Consider the following 23,043-nt stretch of genomic DNA (forward strand, 5'->3'; position numbering starts at 1 on the left):
TTATAAAACCAATCAATCATATTTTGTTTATTTGATAGAGGTGGCTTTAGAATTAATTGAGTCGATTTCAAGCTCAATGAGACTAATAATTATTCAAGCTAGTAAAATTGACCTTTCTAGTAGTTAATTCCAATTGAATGCCTAAAACTAAAAGTATCATTTTAGTAAGTCCAGATTAATCACTTCAAATTCAAATCTTATTTAAGTAAATATAGTAATGGAATTTTGGTATGAATATGAATCATATGATAACACAGGTTTCAACCGAAAACAAATGTCAAATATAGCACAATCAAAAATAGGGGAATTCCAACTCAAGCTTCATGGATAATTCAAAAAATCTTGAGTTCTAGAGCTCATTTCTTTAACACTACTATTGGCTCTAATACTTTGTTTCAGGCTAAATTCTCCATCAGGACACTATATCTGGAAATGCAGGGAGAAGCTCCAAGAATGGCATGGCACATGATGATTACAAGAAACATTGCTCCTCCCAACTTCATGTTTATAACTTGGTTGGCAATTATGAAAAGATTGTCTACATGTGATCGTATGGAGAAGTTTGGGGTTCAATGTGAGCAAGAATGTTGTCTTTGTCCACAAGAAAATGAGTCCCATAATCATTTATTTTTTAAGTGTTCTTTCTCTTCGATGGTGTGGTCCGTGTGGAGACAGATTGCTGATTGGTGTGGGTTGCATGCTCATGTCTATGATTGACAGGATGAGCTGGAATATATGAAATCCCAATGCACAACCAAATCTAGTAAACAGTTCCTTTACATATTGGTTGTGTCCACAGTGGTGTATTGGTTTTGGAAAGAGAGAAATAGAAGAAAGTTTTGTGACGAGAATAGTACAGTGGAAAGAGTGGTAAGGGAATGTCAATTATCCATTGTCATAGTAGGGGATCAATATGGCAAAGTGATACAGTATTTGAAGTCATAAAGGTTAGAGTAGATGATAGATTTGAGTAGTTTGTTGGATTGTTGATTGTAAAGTTTTGCTTACACTACTTCACTTGGTAATAAAATTCATTCTAATTACCAAAAAAAAAAAAATAGGGGAATTCTTGAACTACAATTTTCCCTCCAAAATTTTCTGACAGGATCTAAAAGTGGTCACTCAAACATACCTTTAAAAGTTGGTGGAAAATGACATGAATTTAGTACAATAATAACAATCAAAAAGTCACTAACAAAAAATTAGGATGTTACAACTGTGGAAATTCTCAGCAACAGATTCATCTCACGTTCAATAATTCCCTGCAAGAACCGCCACTTATCCGGTGGGTAGGAGGTTTCATTCGATCCGAAATCGTCCGTGCAGGCGGCATCGGGGCCGAGATCCGGCCTACATGCCGGCTTGGTCCCAGTCGATCGTTGTCCGATCATCAAAATCATCCCCTTGATTGAGCTTGTTGCGAGCGAGCCTGCTCATCGTGGCAAGTCCTGTACGAGGAGCTCAAAACGTTTATCGACAACGATGTTAAAAGTGTGAACCTAGTGGTTTCAAGAGTTATTTACCTTCGATCATTTTGTAGAGAGACGACCACCATCTCTCCCTAGAAACGTTGTGCTTTTCGAGATCTTCTTCGATTTCTTTGTTATGCTTCCCCTCCAGCACTCCCTGGAGCGTGATCACGGCGTCCCTCGTCTTCTTGAGGACGCTGTTGTCCTCGTCGATCTCCAGCTGCACGAGGTCGTTCTGCGATGAAGTGAGGCTGACCGCGAGCGCAAACTGTGCGGCCGCAGCCCAGCGAGACGAGGCGAGCCATCTCCGTTGCCCATCCAGCTGTTTGTCTCTCGTGCGCTTTTCGACCTCTCTAAGCACGAGGCCGCGCAGATATTCGGCGTTTGCAGACCCTGTGCTCTGCACCATCTTAGAGAATGCACTGCTTTCTTGCTGCAGCAGTGCTTCAGGAGTGTCGAATTCGACAACCTGGCAAACGAGGCAGACAAGTCAACACGATGCATGTAAAAGGAAAAACACTAACCGAACTGGACAGCTACTCGATAGCTACACACCTTGCCACCATCGAGTAGAAGGACTGTGTCACAATCGATGATAGTATTCAAACGATGAGCAATGATCAACATTGTGCAGGAGTTGAACTCTTCGCGGATAGTCTTTTGGATGAGTGCGTCAGTTCTGACATCCACAGCAGCCGTTGCTTCATCAAGAACGAGAATCTTCGATCTGCGGAGCAATGCTCGAGAAAGAGACAATAACTGTCGCTGTCCGACACTGAAATTCTCCCCTGCTTCAGAGACCTTGAGACACAAAGTACAGAAGTGAGCAAAACAAAAGTTCAAGAATGAAGCTAAATGAACAATCATCAAAAGCCCTTTTATGGGGAAATCTTGAACTCAATCTAATAGCTTAATTTCATGATGGTGCTAAGGTTTTAGCATAAATGATACCGTCGCACAAATACAGAATCTACCTGGATCAAGAACTCAGATTGTAAAAGTAAAGAGGTAATTCTACTAAGCCTTAAAAAAAAGAAAAAGGAATCAGAGGCAGAGATGAAGATTTATCTACCTCAGCATCAAGACCCAAAGCATTCCGCCGAAGGACATCTTTTAAATGTGCCCTTTCTAAAGCCTCCCACAAATCAGCATCAGTGTGTTCATTGAAAGGGTCGAGATTAAACCTAACGGTTCCTTTCCAAAATATAAGAAGGGATCGTCAGCCTACGAATTCATGCAAAAGTGATGCATATCACTAAAGTAAAATAAATGTTCGAGATTGCACAAACCTGAGAAAAGAACAGGCGACTGTGGAATGATGCCAAGAACTTGTCGGAGGTCCAATAATCCAAACTTTGAAACATCATAATCATCAATCAAGATTCTTCCCTTCTCCAACTCAACCATTCGGAACAAAGCATTAAGCATGCTCGATTTCCCAGCCCCCGTCCTTCCGACAATTCCAACCTTATCACTTGGAGAAATGCTGAAGGATATTCCATGTAGAACAGGAGGGAGTTCAGGCCTATATCGTAGAACAACATCTTCAAAACGAATGGATCCAGCGGTAGGCCAGCCGGGAGGTGGACGGTTGTCCTCAATTATGGCTGGACCTTCTGAGGGCAAATCTGTGTAAGTGCCGACGCGCTCAACAGCATTCAAACTATTTTCTGCCAGACTAGCAAGTCTTAGAACAGTAGTCAATAAGCTTGTAATGTTTAATGCATAACTGAGAAGCAATCCCATTGTAGAGGCAAAAGATTCTTGGTTCTCTGCTCTTCCGTTCTGCACAACAGCAAAGGTTGCAGTAAACCAAATCATAATGCCTCCTACCGTCTCCAAACGAATGGCAAGCCAGCGGTTTCCACTCATGTTAACAAGAGTAAATCTGATATTGTTGTCCATTGAATTCCCATTGATGGTGGCCATCCGGTCATATGCTTTATATGCACGGATAGTTGGAACACCATTCAGTGCTTCTCCAAACTGGGCATACACAGGAGACCTACTAATGGAGTCTAACCGTTTCACTTCTCGGGCTGTGCTCTGCAAACAACAAAACACATCATCATAAATATTGAGTCCAGTCAATATGACAAGTAAATGAATCAGAAGCCATAATCTCAATATATATTTATATATATGTATAGAGAATGGATCAAATGAGAATGGCCATCTTTCATGAGAAATGAGAATACATGAACAAACACCTAAAATCCATGAACCTGAGAACATATCAATGTAAGACATGAACAACCACATTAGTTGAATGCAGTTGTTCATCTGTTACATTGATTTCTTCATCTCGGTCGGGTTCATGGATTTTAGTTGTTTGTTCATGTGTAATTCTCACTATAAGCCATCCTAATATGTATATATATATATAGGGAGCATTCCAATGAGATCCTCTATATGTGATGAGATCTTAGATTGATTTGTAAGTGTTGATTTAATGTATCCTATTGGTGATATTTATCTGAAGGGGGAAAATTTTTACATGGGTTCGAATCCTGGAGGGAGCGAAAGTTGTTATTCAACACTATATACCTTATTCAACACTTTATATTGCCTTATTCATTAGTCTCACGATCTCACGAAAAATAGCAATCTCATTGGAACCTACCCCTATATTAGATAGCCTCCATATGCCTAATGCACCAACTACTAAGTGCTCAGCATCAATATTGCATATGATGTATTGCCTAATCTTTGCCTAGATCACACCACTAACTTTCTTTCACTGTCCAGTTAGAACAACTTATGATAAACCGGGTGGCCATACATCACAAAAATATTAACTACTCCAGCAGTCTGTAAAGTGGTAACATGCTGTAGTCTGGTATAGCATGAAATATGAAATAGATAACATTTCCTAAACATTGAATGACAAAGTAGTAACCATCACCAGAAGTGTGATTTAACATGGAAAGTACATACCTGGTAGTATAGATAGGCTCCATAAAACAAGACCAGAAGAGGCATAATGGCCCATAAAGACATTGTGCTAACTATTCCAATGAGCACAAAGGTTGAAATAAGCTGTGCCACTGAACTCAGAAACATGTTTGCAAAAGGAGCGACAGTTCGATCAATGTCACCCAGATCCTTGGCAAATCTGTTGATGATTCGTCCAAGTGGATTTGTGTGAAAGAACACCATTGGAGCTCTAAGAATAGCATCTAGCATGCCATTGTGCAATCTTCTGGCAGCATAAAGGCTCGAAGTGATCATCCAAAATGAATTTATTAGAGTAACCACAACCTGAGATTTGAGATTTAGGGAACCAGCAACATATTTAATTTTTATCATATAGCAAATGTTAAAACAAAAGGCAAAAGTGAACAAAGATAACTACATCATTATAAGTAGGCATGACAAGATGATGAAGTTCCTTTAAAATATAAACAGAAAGACTAGCATAAAACTTACTTGACCAAATGAGAGGAGAGAGTAGATCGAGTTGTAGTATAAAGGCCCATGCGTATCCTGGTGGCTGCCTTCATCTGTCCAATAACTCAGCCATGTGCTGCTTGAAACTCGCAGGACTTCCGTTGAAACATAGCATGTAAACAGAATCATAACAACCCAAGCACCTCCTAGAGCATTTTTGTATCTGCAGCAGTAAAAAAACAATAATAATCCACAAATCAGCAGATGAAATGCTACTCCCTCCATCCCAATATTCATGGCTCATTTCTTTTGGGCATGAGTATTTAGGAGAGTAAGAATGTAGTGTAAATGAGTGTAAAGGTGTGTGGGACCATATAGTTTGTAGTGTAAAACGATTACTCTAAAAAGAAACAGGCCAAGTTACTTGGGACAATTCAAAAAGGAAAACAGGCCATGAATATTGGGACGGAGAGAGTATTATTTTAGCAGATGCAGTTTCCACAATTTTAGCACATATTTATAACTTGACACAAGACATAAGTCATACTAATAAGTAAACCATAGTGACATTAAATTTTTCAATCAGTCTTTTTTCTCAAAACTCTTTAGTAGATTCTCATGCATTCAATGATTATTAACCATCACATTTCATGATCAGAAGGTAAGACCTACAGAGCCATCTAAAGTCACAACTGGCAGGGGGCAAAGAAAAACGTACAAAGATCACAAAATTGCAAAGCAAGAAATGGAAAGCATATTTCCACTAATGCATGTACTTAGTAGAAAACATCCAAAAACATAAAGCATGAAAGTAAAACTCAACAACATAAGACCAATCCAGATTAATTAATAGAACCTTCAGCATACTTTGGTTCTTCAAAATGACCATTCAATGTTGTCAAAATAGTCTCACCAGTAGCGAAAGCATGGAGAGACAGTTAGTCAGGCTAAAGTTTTACAAGAAATGGAGATAAAAATGTATTAGGGATCCTCATTGTGCTCACTAAGAAGGTCACATAAATTTCTTATTGATCAGTTGAAATGTACAGTTTAAGTTACATAGCTGTGTTTTATAATATTGATAACATGGAGATAGTAGTAATGTGCTTTGTAGTAACTCCCAATATATCAATTAACAATGTTTTATAAGAAAGAAATGAATATAGCTTCTAATTACTAATTATATTAGACCTAAGAGTACCTTCCTCCTTAGAAAATAGAGGATCGTGTATGATTCTTATGGAAAGGAAGAAAGTGTTTTCCAAGCTAAATATGTAAGCTCTATGTAATGTTTTAAACGCATTCGTGTCAGTAAGAGAACTGTGTTTTCTACCTCATCAAAACATTCCAGCTCACCACACCAGTTTCTCGTTCTTCCTGCTTTATAAGGATAGACTTCCCTTGTTTTTTGTTTGTTTGATTTTCATCTTTAGACATCTCGTCGTTCGTACCATTAACAGTTGGCTTATAATCTATATCATTGACTTTTCCAACATCTTCTGGTTCTTCAACATATTCTTCCATTTTGCCAGCATTTTCCATCAATTTCTGGAATAGTACGCCACTGTTTGAGAGCTCTTCAAATGTTCCCTCCTCTTTCACTGTACCTTCATGCACCAGGAGAATCCTATCCACTTCTGACAGAAAATGTAGCTGATTCGTGACTAGAACTCTTGTTTTCCCTCTTAGTTCTGTCTTGATACATTTCTCGAAAACCTAGAGAAGCAGATGAGCACAAATGATAAATCATGAAAACATGTTTCTATAGCAAAACACAAATTGAGTAGACAATGTGATGGAAGATCAGTAATACTACTACTTGATCAGCATTTTAAAAGAAAATTTGTGGTCATAATTAATCTTTATACAAAACTATCGATTATATTGTTGTTCAGATTACAAAATACTCATTCAGTCTACATATGCAAAAACAGAAATCACAGCCAAAATATTAAAAGTGCACAACCACGACAATGACGTTCCTGTCATGACCAAGTTGCAGTTGGGTGATTTTGAATGACACATGCTCATATTGGAAGGCTTACCTGGCGTCCCACATGAGCATCTAGAGCACTTAAAGGATCATCAAATATGTAAACATCTGAATTAGAATATACAGCCCGAGCCAAAGATACTCTCTGTTTTTGTCCTCCACTGATATTGACCCCACGTTCTCCAATTTCAGTAAGATCACCACCCTATCATGGGAATATTCATGGTTGTAAATAAGTCAGAATATAAATTTCTCCAATTCAGTATCAATAGACGAAGTTAACCGTGCAATGATGTTTCTAAGAATCTTACTGGCAGTACTTCAAGGTCATGCTGCAAGCAGGTCACATCTATCGACTTCTCATATTTTGCAGGTTCAAATGGGGAACCAAAAAGTATGTTGTCGCGGACCTAAGAACAGAAATTTTTATTCGATGAGATCGAGTCAACTAAAGTTAAAATGGTACATATTCCAAAGTAACAATGTCACTAACTTGACAGACATGTGTCAAAACCAAGCTTGACACATGAACAAGCATGAGACTAGCAAACAAAGCACTAATTAACTCACTGTAGCATTAAAAATCCATGAAACTTGTGGTACATAAGCAACCATTCCTCTGATGACCACATCTGCTGCATCTGCCACTGGAGGAAGCTCTCCAAGCATTGCTGACACGAGTGATGTCTTTCCTTCCCCAGTGCCGCCAACAATAGCGACTAAGCTACCGGTTGGTATATCCAAGTTGATATTTGACAAAGTTGGCCTTTCTGCCTGTAATAGATATTTAATTAAGTCCCAAAGGGTCAGAAAAAGTATTACTCTGTATATGTTAACCAGCTATCTAAAACAAGGAAGGACGTGAAGAGAAACTGAAGAAAAATGACTCTAGTAGCATCATGTCATATGATAAAGTAGAAAGATGGTGAGAGCCTGTTCCACTCATAGGATAGATCAAATGAGTAAATAGTACACCATTGACCATTGAGGTTCAAACTACACAAGCGATACAACCATACGAGCAAGTGTCAATCTAACAAACCTTTGCCTCCCAAGAGAAGTCTCCATTCTTGATTGAGATAGCTGGTAATCCTGGTTCAATGGGTGGATTAGGCGAGAGAGTTCGTTCTTCAGCTAGAAGAAGCTCCTCCAGACGTTTCAGTGAGACATTTGCGTTAACAACCTGGGTAATCAACATAGGAAAACATTGTAAATATGGTTCTATGTCTTAGAACCAAAACATGAAAATAGAGTCAGAATTGATATCCCATCAATGTTCAAAAAGTTTTGAGCCAAATAGTACTATACTAGACTATTTTGAACCAATGAAATTCATAAAACATGGTGAATCATGAAATTCTAATGGAATCACATCTACTTGTATCAGTATTACCAAACAATGTCATGTCAAGAGTTTGTAACCCCATGGTAGTATGAGCTAGAAGTCTATAATAAAACGTAAGGATCCTTACAGAGATTTACATTACAAATTTTAAACGTCACTGGGATCCCGAAAGAAGTTAGACAGAAGTATCAGAACTAAACCATAAATTTACATTTTCACACAGGGAATGTCATCGGGAATTGATGATATATAAAGAAGATGGAACTGCAAATAGACATTGTAGTCCACATGAGTAGAGAAAATTTTGACAGAAGATACCTGTGTTATTATATTTGGAAGCATGAAAAGTGGGAAACGTAAGACAGCAAACAATGCCAGAGATGTAAAGGCCCTTGCAGGTGTCAAATCTCCTCCTAATAAAGTGAATAACCCGAATGAAATTACAATCACCACAACGGGTATGCTGTTAAGAATGAAACTGTTCAACTGCAAATCAAGAAAATAGTGTCAGAAAACAACAATCAAGTATTTAGCACAATGAAAAGAATAATTGGGGAAAACATAAACCATAGATGACAATAAAAATCAAATGATACATTATAAAATAGATGACGTCATGACGATAAAGAAGCAAATACGGAAACAAATGACACAGATTGTACGTGGAAAATAAAAGACGGGAAACCCATGGGTAGAGGAGAGAACTTCAGTTTGTGTCAAAAAACAGGTTATGACGAGAGAGCTAAAAGCAGAATAAACTTTTGATAAATTTAGATAATCTAGAGGTCCATATGTAATACGCAATCAACCATATGAACTTATGTCCTCAATTCATCTATGCAACTGTTTTGATCGATAAATATATTTCTTTTGATGAAATGGCCTCAAGTCCAAATGTATAATGTTATTTTCTCACTTAACATCTAAGTTGTATCTAAAGGGATGAAATGGATAAAAGAGAATACTGAGTGTCAAAAAAGATTTTTGAGGAAATCATACAGCTCCAAGCAGCTGAGCTTTCCGGTACCATGATAACTCGTCATTCCTGACAGTTTGAACCTTTGCCTTGAAACTATTCTCCCATGCATAACATCTGCATCCATTTTGGCATTACAAGAAGCTGGTAAAATAGATGCATAATAAGAAACACTGATTAATAAATTATACAGTGTGTAGACCTTACTTGACAGTATCCATAGCGGCCAATATTTCATTCATGAGCCCAATTCTCTTGTCTGTACGTTGTAATCCTTCTTTTGTCAGCTTTTGCATCTTGCTTATAATAAATGTCTGTTTAATCAAGTCAATTGAAGACAGAAGTTACTCCCAAGAAATATGAAAGGACTTAACAGACTACAGTAACAAGGGCTCCCAAAACCAAAGAGGCAATATTAAGAACTATGCATGTAGAACAGGCAACTTTCTGGCGATATTTTGTTCTAGACCTCAGTCAACATGTAAGAATGAATTGAAATTTGAAAAGAAATCACCAACTGAGATTAAAAGCATAAAAGACATGTAAACAATTCCAGATCTAATGCAGACAATAACTATGTCTTTAGTTATAATCATCTAGGCTTCAATGGATGAAGATCACAAGCCAAATTAACAACATTGCTTTTACTGAGTCATAATAATACAGTGTTAAATAAATTAACCAGTTTCAAGAAGAAGAGCATCCCATGCAATACAAATAGCATCCCATGCAATACAAATGTACTTGTTATTCCGGCCATCCAATTTATGCAAAGACATCTAGGCTTCAATATTACAGGCTCATAGCCTTCTTAATCTTGTTAATTATTCCATTCTTACAACAAAACATGGATGGCAAACTCATATCCATAACATCGATCAATTCAACCTATTAATCAGTATATCTTTGATCACTTATCAGGTAACAGGTATCCAACCAAACAATGAAATAATCTAGATTGCTAGTAAAATGATATCCACATAAATCTGATTGGACTGCCTTCGACTGTTAAACAAGCTAGAACATGATAACATATTCCCAGAACCTGACTGAATGATAGGGCTTTGACAAACAAATCAGACTACAATCCAAAGCACCAAACTCTGCCAGTCAAAAGAAATGTTGATTTTACTATCTGATGTCAAAGCTAACAAGGACTAAATTCCTAAGTAGGAAGACTGTACTGACATTGCATATCCCTTTTCCCCATTTGCAAAGAGACTTAAGACTTATACGTACTCTTGAAAGGAGTGACTGTAAGAGTCTCCCTCCTAGAAAAACTCAATATATTATAATCAGTACCCACGACTACCTTGAGGGAAAGATGAATGGGTCAAAGAAATCATTAGCTCGAGACCCTATACCTGTATAGGAAATAGAAGAACAAGCAACAGTGCCCCGAGAAGAGAAGCAACACCCAGTTGCAGGTAAAGAAGAACCAAGGCAATAATAATTCGGAAAGGAGCTGACCACAAAGTGTGGAGTGATTGACATATTTGCTGCAAAAACAAACGAATGTACAGTAATATGAAGCAATAATTATACAATCGAATATTACAAAGTAATAATTAAAGCATTTTAGTATGCGTTCAAACATGAGCTCATGTATAATGCGCTCCTTTTGAGTTTTCTCACTTATTAAAATTAACCCTTTAATGAACAGGTAAACATTCAAGAACTAGAGCGTGGTAAGCATAAGGATAACACAAAGGCAATGGAACCAACAGAAAAGGCATCTTCATCTCAGATTCATAACTTAACTCACCTCAGCACCGTCCAGTTTTGACAAAATTATTATCAAGAGTCCTTAATTACAGAGCTATAATATAAGAAATAGCACAAAATAAAAAAAAATGTCTTCCAGAGAAGTTTTTGGGCATCATAATAAAATAATTAAAAAAAAAAGTTTTTAGGCATCAAGAAGAAATTCAGCTTCATTCACCTCATGCTGAGATGTTGTGCAAACAAATTTATACATATCTAAGACCAATTGGTGCACATGGGAAGTCCTACCTTTGTACGTTATATATGACGAATCGTCTTGCCTTACAGAAACATTGATTGTACTGCTTTGAGGAATTACTCATATTACTAATCATATAAAACCCAGTCCTCACATTTCAATGCATGCAATAATGAACCAAAGCTTATGCTTCCAAACAGGAAAATGAAATATACCTGAAGAGCTTCAGCATCTGTAGTCATCAAATTAGTAATTTTACCAGATGCAAACATTTTGCGGCTCTCATGAGTCAGCCTTAAAGATTTGCGGAATACTGCAGCAACCTATAAATCATGTTAAAATTAATAAGAGCTTTGCAGAACGAAAAACTACCCACGGCAAACACAGTGCCCTTTTAAACAGTAAAACTCTCCTCCCACCCAAACCAAACTCAATATGGAAACCGAGAGGATAACTCCCAAACTTAAGGATATTCATACCAAATAAATATCGAGGACTCAAGCTTAAATAACTCAAGCAGTAGGTTCTACAATGAGGATCACAAGATAATAAAAAACTCCAGAAAGGTAGCTTACCAAAGTTGATCTTAGACGATAGCCAACACGCATGACATTCTGAAAATACTGAGCTTCAGATAACACACCAAGTACCTAAAATTTATGAATGACAAGAAAGGTGTAAAAAGCCATCAGTAACAGATTATGATCTTCATAAGTGCGAAATGGTACTAAGAGAATGTGTCAAGCACATATAACATGAGCATCAAGATACATGATTGCTTAGAAGGATACAATGTCTAGTGCAGCAAAAGTATCAAATTTCCTGCAACAGAAAATCATAAACTAAGTAAGCTCTATCTGAATACAAAGGACGGCCTTTAATCCAATGAAATGTGAATGTACGGTGAGGTCCTGAATCCCCTTTCTCTAGTTACTCACAACCAGTGGAATGCTTATTTAATTATGTCTCGGTATCCTCCTATGTAGATTCCCGGCACCACCATTAACATAGAAGTCGAAATAATACAAAATATAAAGCTGACTTCTTACAACCCACAAGCATGATTAGTGAACTTTCTCCAAAATAACGAGCAAAGCATAATGGAAAATCAATATCAAAGTTATCAGAAAATCAACCAGTAACGAGTGCAGTAAATATTTTAAAGTATGACAAGATAAATGGTGACATCATTACGTACCACTCCAACAAAGATTGTGAATGCATAGATGTAACCAATCCAAGCTGGATCTCCTTGTTGCATTGACTGTAGATGTCACCAATAACAAAAATAAGCTAACTTCCTACATGCTCAAGGGGACAGGAATTTTTTTTATTTTTTTTTAACTTTCAAAGTGAGCAAGCTTGGGGAAGGTCAACAAAGTGTGCATGCAGGTCCTGAAAGGTAACATGCAAATAAACTAACCTGTAGGAGAAGGTTCAATATAAGGGGACCAACAAACTGAGAAAGATCATTCCCTATCTGCATGATGGAGGAAAAAAAAGTTCTCATGTTATGCAAAGGAGTACTGTACAAATAACCCCAAACTCAAAGGATAACATGTTAGTGTGAATCATAGCAGCACATCAAATTCTGTGGATAATTATTTCAATCTACATTCGAAACATGAGTCCAAAAACTGTAATGGATGAAAGAGATTTATGCAATAACCAAATTTAAAGATAATATGCTAATCCAAATTACACAATCACAGTAACACATAACTAACATGGTCAAATCAATTAGCCAAATCACATAAGCACACAAAATATAAACAATATATGGAGAAGTGCCCAAAACCAACATTTGACCTACGTAACATGATGCTCATTGAGACGATGAAGCACAGTCTGTTGGTAAGACGCTTCTCTCCTCCAACCAATAGGTCGGGGGTTCGAGTCACCTAGAAGGCTAGAGTGTGAGTGTGTTTTTCCTTTCTTTGGGGTAACAATTTAAAATAAAATAAAATTTAAAAAAAAAAAAAAAAAAACATGATGCTCATTGACTTCATCATTACAGCTTAAGCCAAAATCAATAAACTAAAATTTTGCTCCATGAATGAAGTTATGGATTCATGTTTCTAACTAAAAAGGAAAAAGTTAGGTGAAACATAAAAGTGCACAGAGTGACTTAGTTAGTCGCTGAAAGACACTTCTTGGCACAATATCTTTTTACACTAACACTGACACATACATAGAGAGAGACAAACACAAACACAAACACAGACAAACAAGAAGTATATACTTGTGTGCCCATGTATATTAGTTATATACTCGTGTCGTTTCATGGCTGAATCCACATATTACTCCTTGGTCTACAACAGGTCAGAAAGTGCATGTAGAAAATGATTGAAACATTTTCCGGTTCTGATTGTGCAATAACACTTCCATAATATGAAAATGTATTGAGTCTCAATAAATGATGAAAATGTCAAAAAGAAAGCCAAGATCAGTTTACTACCTTCCAAAAGCCTCCCCACCAAAATCTGAGAAAATTTAAGACAAACAAAGAAAGGCAAATAATCAAGTCTTCAAACAATAAAAGATGAAGCCATATGAAAATTGTATGAACAGATTCATATGTCATGAACATATAATTTGCAAGCACTGGCTTCCAAGACTAACCTCGCACCAAGGCTACGATTTAAAGCTCTTAAAAGCCAAGGTTTGGATCTCCTTTTCTCCTCAGCCCAAGATTTCTGGAATCTAAACAATTTATAAAACATAATGATCAGCTGATAGGCAAAAGAGGGGAGAGGGGATAAAAAGGAAGAGAATAAAAGAAAGAGATGAGCATTTATAAACATACGAGTCATTAAGTGTTTCTGTTTTATCCCAAGAATCGAGTTGCCAAACATCCTTCTCCGTGAGAGGCCTTCTAGCGCCAAGTTTCATGAGCGGGTTCATCCATGCATACGTAATTTCTGAAGCACAAGAAGCAATAACCAATAATTATTGAAAGAAACATGTTCAAAACAAGGCTACTATTACACTATTGGAGGAAATGATATATAAGAGGGGAAAAGGATACAAGGAAGTGATGCAGGGATCTCATAGAAAAATGCTATACAAGCACACAGATGATGGAATTATAGATGAAATGGCATAATGGCATCTGGAAGAGCATCAAACATCAAGCAATGAAGGTAAAATGTAATAGCAACTTTTGATAAGCACACTATGATAACGTACGAGAGATAAAGTTGGCTTGTCTCTCAGGACAAATTTGCTCCCCTCCGGGAAGTTCTTCATATGCAGTATTGTCCTCAGATTCATTTCTCACTGGGGAATATCCCGGATAAGGATCCAAGTCAGGGACATACACAAGCAAGAGGACACCAAATAAAACCTGCATGGCTAACAAAGAATAAACTGGAGTTCTGCAGGGACAAGCAGAATAAGAAATTAAGAAAGACTTCCCAGGTCACTGTTTAGCCCAGATAACCTATTATTCTATGGAACCTACTCATCGATGACCCACTTTACCAAGGCCAAAATTAATTCATATTTGCTTCCTTTTAGTTTTTCAGTTCATGTCAATGCTTCATGTAATCTTAAAGTTGTGGCATGCAGAATCAAAATGAAATTGACAGTCAACACATCTGAAAGGAGGGTATTGCCAGCAAGCCTCAGCTCATAAAAGTGTCTCGAATTTCCAATTGAAAACTAATATTTGAGAAAGAAGAGGTAGAGTGAAACAAACCTGGACAGCCACTTCACTAGCATACAAAGCTAGAACAGACCTGCAAATAAAAAAATACATTGTAATGCAATCTGTGCATGATATAACTCCAAAGCAACAACCTCTTCTAAGATGGAAGAAAGAGGAAACAAATACGGGAGGTGAGGCAGAAAAACTCTAATTCATACATTATATCACTTTGTTTCCTCCACCCTAAGACAGACTATCACTTAGTTTGTCCCAAATCCAGGAGTGAAGAGAGATGCACCAAGTAATATTATTTACATGCACAATTTGATCAATCAATTCTCATGATTGGTGCAGCAATGAACTTCGACTAGTCTATCTAGTTTCATGGAATTGCATAGAAAGATTGGATAATACATTTGCGTTTAGAAAAGGTTAACTACATATGGGGTTGATCATAATAGAGTTACATTTGTAAAATAAGGAACATAGATGTAAAACATAGTTCAAAGGTCACAGTAAATACTTTAATCATGCCTGGAATGAAAATTCAAACTAGATGAGGACAGTTATACTGTACAATCAATACACCTACTGCATTGAAATTCAATAACCAATGTGAAGCAAATACAGAGACCGTACAGTCTTTTTTAAGAGTTGAAGGTAAATTGAGATGCCACAAAACTCTAAATTTTAGCATTACAGATATTAGCTCCATTAAAAATGCTAAAGAGAAGACTAACCAATCATAATACTCCTTGACAGAAAGAGCAAGGTTCAGCATTACAGAATCTCCTACAAGTGCATAAAGAACACCAAACCTCACAGCCCAACGAGATTCACGGATGTACACCTTTGTCTCCAGTCCAATCATCACAAGCATAGAGCACCATGTTACAGCCTCAATGATTAGAGAAGCCATCTACATGCATAAATATAAGTTTAAATAGCCAAACAAGAGCAAGTTGTTGAGCTCATCGTAAATTAAATCACAGATTGCAATAAGCAATACATGCGGCAGTCGACAGACACACTCATTGCAGATATTTGAACTAAAATTACACGGCTGATCAATATTTACTCACTCTGAGTTATATTTAGTAGTTTTCTTCAGTTTAATTTCTTAAAAAGTCATCCGGCATTTTGAGTTGCTTAAGACCCATGGGCTATTAAAACACTGAAGTTTCATTTAAGGGGAAAAATCACCATTTCTTAAGGGAGACTATGTGAATCCCTGCAAACACTATCGTAAGAGAAAGAAAGCAATGTACCTCATATGGGGCAAGCCCGGGCTCACCGTCCACGTTGAATACTGAAATTCCCATTACCAATCTAAACAAAGGTTCTCCAGTACAATAAAGGGCCAGCAAACCCAAGACATAATTGTAATAATTTGATCTAAGGAGGAATCTCTGAACTGAGAAATCTCTTTTCATCCTCCATAGCCGATTTATGCACAACCCCAGAAGAACCAGATGGGAAATGCAGATAACCAAAGAGTCAGTAGCACATGGGGTATAAGCTCCAAATGCATTGTCCACTGCACTTGCCCAGACCCCATTCTCAACAGGTTGGCAATACCACTCAAATGACTTGAAAGCCATTTTAATCAACTATGACCACTACTATTCTTCAAGTCCACATGTATATATCCCCGTCCTCCACTCTCCCCAGCTTTCTCAAGCTGTGATTCAGTATGAAACCTACTAGTCCTCCTGCCGAGATTCAAGTCAAGATCATCAGAATATGTAGTCTGGAAATTCAGCACATATCAGTAATATTACACTCTCAATCCTATTTAAGTCAGACCAGTTGTAAATCTCCACGCCTTAACTTCCCAGAAACCAGATTAAAGTCAACTAGAGAAGACAAGAACCATTTATAGTTTCAACTTATCAAGTACACACTGCATAAGATTTCGACTCACTACGCAAGAAAATACAGAGCGACGCAGCTTAACATCGGAAAAAACTTAAAAATATAAAAGTTGGGGGAAAAATAAAGATCATTCTTCTACATGAATCTCCACATTCCAAACAGTCAAACGCCAACCTCCCAAAATACTTTAGATTAGGCCTTCCTCATATCACAGCGGGAAAATCAACTATCAACTACTGGAACTGGAGAATACAACGTTGGATAAACCCAAAAATCAAAAAAAAAAAAAAAAAAAACAAATGAACATCAACCAATCGAAACTTCAATAAGCACATAAAATCCAATACCGTACCGAAACGAACAAAACAAAAAGATAAGATCACAATCTCAAGTATATGGTAGAAAAAGAAGCTGACACCCACAAAAACAGGACGTTGCAAGCTCCGCCGAAACACAAACAAACAAGAAAAATGATTGATGATACATACCAATCCAGCAAAAGAGGAAAAACAAAAAAGGAAGGAAAATGGAGTATTACACAGCGAAAAGGTGCGACTCGTGTCAGTACTCAGTAGATATGAAAAGTGAGGCAATATTTTCTGGGGCACAGATAAAAAGGAGAAAATGCTCCTTTTTAACGATAGGATTGAAAAAGCTGATGATCGAGAAATAATGTTTTCATAGTAGTGCGTGGGGTGGGGAGTGGGGACTGAGGAGTCGAGGAATATGGAATCTTATACCCTTTTTCTCCACAATTTATTCACCAATCAGTCAATTATTTAATTAGATTATTAAACCATAAATCCCTCTCTCTCTCCCACTTCAAGTGTCTCGTTTAAAAAAATGTTAATTAGATTATTAAATTATTTGGTGTAGAGTTGAAACTTGAAAATGTGTTGTGGTCCTTGTGGATCCCAAGAATTCTTAATTTTCGAGAATAATTTTTTCTACAAAATAAAACAAGACATTTGAAGTGAGACAACCCAAAAAGAAAAATAGGTACTTAAAATGACATAGAGCGAATATTAATATGAATCAAGTTTAAAATATAAGGACTAATTTGAAACATTGAAATTATACTCCCTTAGTTCCAATTGAATGAGCTACAAGGTCTGAGCATGAAGGTTGAAAAATGAATAATCTATAGTAAATAGTGCAAATATAATATACCAACTTTTTTATAGATATTTGTCAAAAAATGAGAAAGAAAAAAAAGATATTTTTTAAAATAAAAGAGATGTAATTATTTATGATCACAATAATACTTAATGTAAATAATTAATTATTTGTTGTGTATATGTTATGTATTTAATTTTTATTTTAAAAAATAAAATATTTAAAATCTTTGACTATTGAAGTGGGACTACCAATTGAGACGAACACAGTAAGTAAATGCTAAAGTATTTAATGCTCGACAAAAACAAAGGCGTCACCGCTTACATTAGTCATTGCAAATCTAGATGTGGTTGTTGGCCATTAATATGATGAGTTTTGGAAAGTGAAATAATACACGTGGAAAAATGGAGTCGTCGACCTAAAACTATCTTTCAATAATCTATCACAATCCAATTTTTTACTAATTAAAAATTTATTTTTCTCTCTTTCATATATAATTTTTTTATTAATAAATTATTACTAGTATAACTTAAAATATTAATTAAAATAAATTTATTCATCCAATATAAATATGACAAGTGTCATGAATAATACATAATCAAAAGATCGATTATTCATTATTTATAATTTTATCTTTTTCTTATAATTATTTTTTTTGTCTTCTAGCCACAACCCACAACACAAAGACCGATTGTGAATAAACATGATTTAACAGCGAAATTATATTGACAAAGTTTTTTTTTAAACATATATATTGACGAATTATTCTATTTTATTTATGCAAGTTGTTTCAAAGGCATAAAGATATTCATTCAGGAAGTTACGGTAGAAACAAAGAGAGGGTGTTTATTTTGGCTCCACTTCATTTTCCGCCTTCGATGGAAAATTTAAAAGGAATTATATTAGAGTGGATTTTTAAAATGGCCACTTTCATATTGTAAAGATAAAAAATGTCCACTAAAATAAAAAACTTAAAAAATGTCCACTATTACCAAAATACCCTTCACATTAAAAATTAAAAAAATGTCCACTTTACATCACCCCTTTAAAAAATCCCGCAATTCACAACCAGTGTGAATTCACAACCAAAATTTTTTGGTTGTGAATTCACACTGGTTGTGAATTGAGAATTCACAACCAGTCGAATTCACAACCAGAATTTTTTGTTTGTGAATTCACAACTAGTCGAATTCACAGCCAAAATTTAATTCACAACCAGTCGAATTCACAACCAAAATTTAATTCACAACTAGAATTTTTTGGTTGTGAATGCACAACCAAAATTTAATTCACAACCAGATTTATGTTGGTTGTGAATTCAATTCACAACTAGAATTTATTTTGGTTGTGAATTCAAATAGTTGTGAATTTGAGTTTTTAAAGTTTGGATTCACAACTAAAACTAGAATTTATTTTGGTTGTGAATTCATAGATCTCGTTGTGAATTCAAGAATATTAAATTGTAAATTCATCGAGTTGGTTGTGAATTCAAGAATATTAAGTTGTGAATTCATAGATCTGAGCGTGAATTCAAGAATATTATGTTGTGAATTCATAAATTTGGTTGTGAATTCAAGAACAATAAGTTATGAATTCATCGAACTGATTGTGAATTCATAGATCTAATTGTGAATTTATAACATTAAGTTGTGAATTCATAAATATAGCTGTGAATTCAAGAAACGGCATTAAAAACATTAAAAAAAAAAAACTGAAACCATACACAATTTGCAAAAGAGACTCAACATATACATATACACATGTCGGGAAGTAGAGGTTGGTGGGGCACTGCAGTTCAAAAGAGACTCAATCTCAAGCAATGATGAAAAATTGATACACTAGTGATTGCAAAATAGTCATACGTTTAATTAGCAGAGCAAGCTTCTATTGATTGGAAAGCTGCATCTTCATGAACTGCACATCCATCTCCAAATCAAACCTCTTCTTCTTCTGATTCTCCAACTCTATCCTCAGATTCACAATCTCCTGCATCAGCTGTTCCTCCCTCGTCGCCTCCACCACTTCCCCACCTCCAAGGAATGCAATAATCTGCCCCACCCTCTGTCTTTGATCATCCACACTATCCTTCAAAACCAGCATTCTCCGCAAGACTGCCGTTGCACCACCGCCGCCGCCGCCACCTCCTCCGCCTCCTGCATCATCATAGCTCTCATCCTCCTCTTGAATTACAACTTGTTTGGCAGCCGCATCATCAGCTGGGAAAACAGGTTCCAAGCCTTCCTCGTTAAAGTTCCACCCACTAATCCTCTTGTGCTTCCAGAGTTGGCCAAAGCCAGAGTTAGCCTCATCATCGTCCTCATCTTCACTGCTTCTGCTAATGGATCGGTGAAAGAGTAACACACAAGCTTTTCTTCTTTTTCAAAGTAAAAATAAAAATTGAATGCAAGCAACTATGACTTGGGAGAGGAGAATAAATCATCAAGACAATGCTAACTCTCAACTCTTAAGTCACAAGCCAAATCAATTTTGGATCTTCCATGTTTCTAGTATCAGAAAAGTAAGCTCCTAGCCACTCAACAAGCCACAAATTTGTTTATGTAATGATGTTCCTCCTCTTTCACTATCAACTCGAACCGAACCCAAGTTCCATCTAAGAGTTTCACAGTTATTACCTTTCCCTACGGGAACCTATTCCAGATGCTCATAAAATCAGAATTCAGAGCCCAAACTGAACAAACTGAAAGACAAGAAACAACAGCAAAACATAATCAATCAGAATTCAAAGCCCATGTGACAACAAGCCATTTTTCAACACAATCCAAGAAATTTGCAGTTTCTAACACATCTAATCCAAAACAAAAGAGGTGAAATTTTCTTACCATGAAGTAGCCAAAACAAGTTTCCATTAGGCATGAATTCATGAACCAACAATTTCTCATCCCTAGCGAAATAGTAAGCCTTCAATCCGATCAAATTAGGGTGGCGTAGGCGGCCCAACACCTCCATTTGCTGCTCAAACTCCTTCTTCCCGTTCACATTCAAATCATGTGGCCCCACCCACAAGCAATCCGCCTCTCCCCCAAATTCACCATCTCCAGCCCCCGCCACCGTTACCTCATCCGCGCCGTCCGTCGCTACCGCCGCCTCGTCCTCTCCGAGCACCACCTCCCCCTCGTCCCGCCACTCCTCAACCTCACGTCTTCTCCGCCGCTTCAAACCCTCGCAATCACCGTCTCCGACGCCGCCGCCCCTCTCTCCCACGGCGTCGACGTCTGAATTGTCTTTCATGCTCAACCTCTGAATTGTGCAATTCCCCCATTCGAATTTGATTTCAGAGAGAGAAAGGCTTCGCCAGCAATTCCTCACCTCTGAATTGTGCCACCGCCGTGCCTCCACTTCAAGCTCAACCCTAGTTCTGCGTAGAAGATGACCGGAAAATTGAAAATCGGCAACAAGGACGCCGAATCGCTGGCGGCGAAGGGGGAAAACCCCGCGGAACTCGAAGCGCCACCGCACTCATCCTCCTCTGCTTCGAAGGAATTGGTGGCGGGCGGAGGCTAAAGTCGCGGCGGGGGGTGAAGCAGGAGATGGCGGAGGCGACGAGGCCGGGGCAGCGGCGCTTCGCCGGCGATCTGAGCTCGAAGAAAGAGAGAGAGAGAGAGAGAGAGAGGGGGGAGGGTGAGTGAAACCGTGAAAGAGGGAGGTGAGATGAAATGGCCTATTTTAGGCTGAGGGGCATTTTCGTCATTTCAACCATAAAGTGGACAAAATTTATTATTTTTATCTTAGTGGACATTTTTTATCTTTACAATATGAAAGTGGACAGTTTTATATATTTACTCATTATATTAGTATTTGTTTTTAGAAAATTTTAAGATATTTTGATAGTTTTTCAAAAATATAAATGACATTTAAATTCAAAATCTTGGATCTTGTTGCAAATTAAACTTAATTTTTAAAGTGTTTCAATAGTATTTCAACCTTTGGACCTCTAATAAGTTCACTATTTCTATTACATGAATTTTAAGTTGATATTAAAATGTTTAACTAAAATTGAAACGCAAAATTCTTTTTTTTGTTAGATAAAAGGTAGTTACATGATATATATATATATATATATATATATATATATATATAGTAATGAACAAATCTATACATTTTACAAATAGATAAACATAAGTAATAAACAGACGTATTTAGTAAAAATAGAAAAAAAAACTCGCCACCAGCAGGATTCGAACCCGGGGCAAATTGTTGTTCATGCGGTACATTGATTTGTTCATCAAAATTATAGATCTGTTCGTTTTTGTTTCACGAATTCTCTATTATCTAAATATTTAGTATTTTTTGTTGAACATTTCTCTCTCATTCTCTTTATATATATATATATATATATATATATATATATGTATAGGCTAAAGTTCAATGAAGAAGGCCTAAATGTAAGAAAGAAGAGAGAAGTAATCTAATCCGTTGATCTTATCTAATCTAACGGACATGATTTATTCACGCCATGTTCAACGGATTTTTTCGTTGAACATATGGGGGGTCGAAACCCAGAACCCCCAAAAATATTGTATATGTTCACGAATGTTCAACGAAAAAATCCGTTGAACATGGCGTGAATAAATCATGTCCGTTAGATTAAATAAGATCAATGGATGAGATTACTTCTCTCTTCTTTCTTACATTTAGGCCTTTTTCATTGAACCTAACCATGTATGTATGTATGTATATATATATATATATATATATATATATATATATATATATATATATATATAGGGTAGGGTTAATATAAAAACCCCTCTTAAGATGAAAACTAGGAACCAATTTAAAGCCTTTGATTTAAATAAAATAGAGGGCTGAGATTAAACTACAGATGCACAATTTCGATTGCATAGATGCACAGTTTCAATTGCATAGATGCACAATTTCGATTTGCTTGAGTATTTTGCATTGTTGGTTTCAATTGCATAAATTGCATATTTTTTAAGTGTACAGTAAAATATAATAGATGCACAGTTTCTTTTGTTGACTAAATCCTAACCATTAGATCTAATATTTAAAAGGTCAAGATTAGGTTCCTAGTTCTCATTTTAACAGAGGTTTTTATTGAAACCTCTTCCTATATATATATATATAGGAGAAAGTTCGATAGAAATACAAATATTTTCAGAGAAATAAGACCAAATCTTAGCCGTTGGTCTTATCTAATCTAACGGTCAGCGTTCACTATCCACATAAAAAGTGGGAAGACTGAAAAACTACACCGCACGCAGATTGAACGCAAGACCTCTCACAAA

At 36.6% G+C, this 23,043-nt stretch overlaps 2 protein-coding genes across 8 annotated transcripts; both read right to left on the reverse strand.

Annotated features, from left to right (window-relative positions):
* Positions 1-1,018: 1,018 nt before the first annotated feature.
* On the reverse strand, positions 1,019-17,372 carry LOC130985126 (ABC transporter C family member 2-like). 4 transcript variants are annotated; one of them, XM_057907920.1, is made up of 28 exons: positions 17,199-17,372; positions 16,054-16,497; positions 15,526-15,704; positions 14,837-14,876; positions 14,326-14,482; positions 13,943-14,057; positions 13,759-13,839; positions 13,595-13,619; positions 12,560-12,616; positions 12,335-12,400; positions 11,712-11,786; positions 11,352-11,459; positions 10,538-10,672; positions 9,381-9,487; positions 9,197-9,290; positions 8,516-8,683; positions 7,895-8,035; positions 7,423-7,626; positions 7,164-7,262; positions 6,905-7,057; positions 6,193-6,575; positions 4,899-5,082; positions 4,407-4,730; positions 2,759-3,515; positions 2,542-2,663; positions 2,025-2,270; positions 1,524-1,938; positions 1,019-1,448 (listed from the first exon to the last, which is right to left on the reverse strand). In XM_057907920.1, the coding sequence occupies exons 2-28, from the start codon at positions 16,384-16,386 to the stop codon at positions 1,351-1,353; spliced, it is 4,866 nt and encodes a 1,621-aa protein (XP_057763903.1). In that variant the 5' UTR covers positions 16,387-16,497; positions 17,199-17,372; the 3' UTR covers positions 1,019-1,350. The 4 variants fall into 4 exon arrangements, with proteins under 4 accessions (XP_057763903.1, XP_057763904.1, XP_057763905.1 ...); XM_057907921.1 differs by having other exon boundaries at positions 17,149-17,362; XM_057907922.1 differs by lacking the exon at positions 17,199-17,372 and adding an exon at positions 17,013-17,154.
* A 2,089-nt stretch (positions 17,373-19,461) lies between these two features.
* LOC130985128 (salt tolerance receptor-like cytoplasmic kinase 1) lies at positions 19,462-21,433 on the reverse strand. 4 transcript variants are annotated; one of them, XM_057907927.1, is made up of 3 exons: positions 20,617-21,432; positions 20,410-20,474; positions 19,462-20,108 (listed from the first exon to the last, which is right to left on the reverse strand). In XM_057907927.1, exons 1-2 carry the CDS (start codon positions 21,023-21,025, stop codon positions 20,416-20,418), a joined length of 468 nt encoding a protein of 155 aa, XP_057763910.1. In that variant the 5' UTR covers positions 21,026-21,432; the 3' UTR covers positions 19,462-20,108; positions 20,410-20,415. The 4 variants fall into 4 exon arrangements, with proteins under 4 accessions (XP_057763910.1, XP_057763907.1, XP_057763909.1 ...); XM_057907924.1 differs by lacking the exon at positions 20,410-20,474 and having other exon boundaries at positions 19,462-20,111; positions 20,617-21,433; XM_057907926.1 differs by having other exon boundaries at positions 19,462-20,474.
* Positions 21,434-23,043: the final 1,610 nt, after the last annotated feature.

This window comes from Salvia miltiorrhiza, chromosome 5 (assembly GCF_028751815.1).
Source record: "Salvia miltiorrhiza cultivar Shanhuang (shh) chromosome 5, IMPLAD_Smil_shh, whole genome shotgun sequence".
Classification (NCBI taxonomy): Eukaryota; Viridiplantae; Streptophyta; class Magnoliopsida; order Lamiales; family Lamiaceae; genus Salvia; species Salvia miltiorrhiza.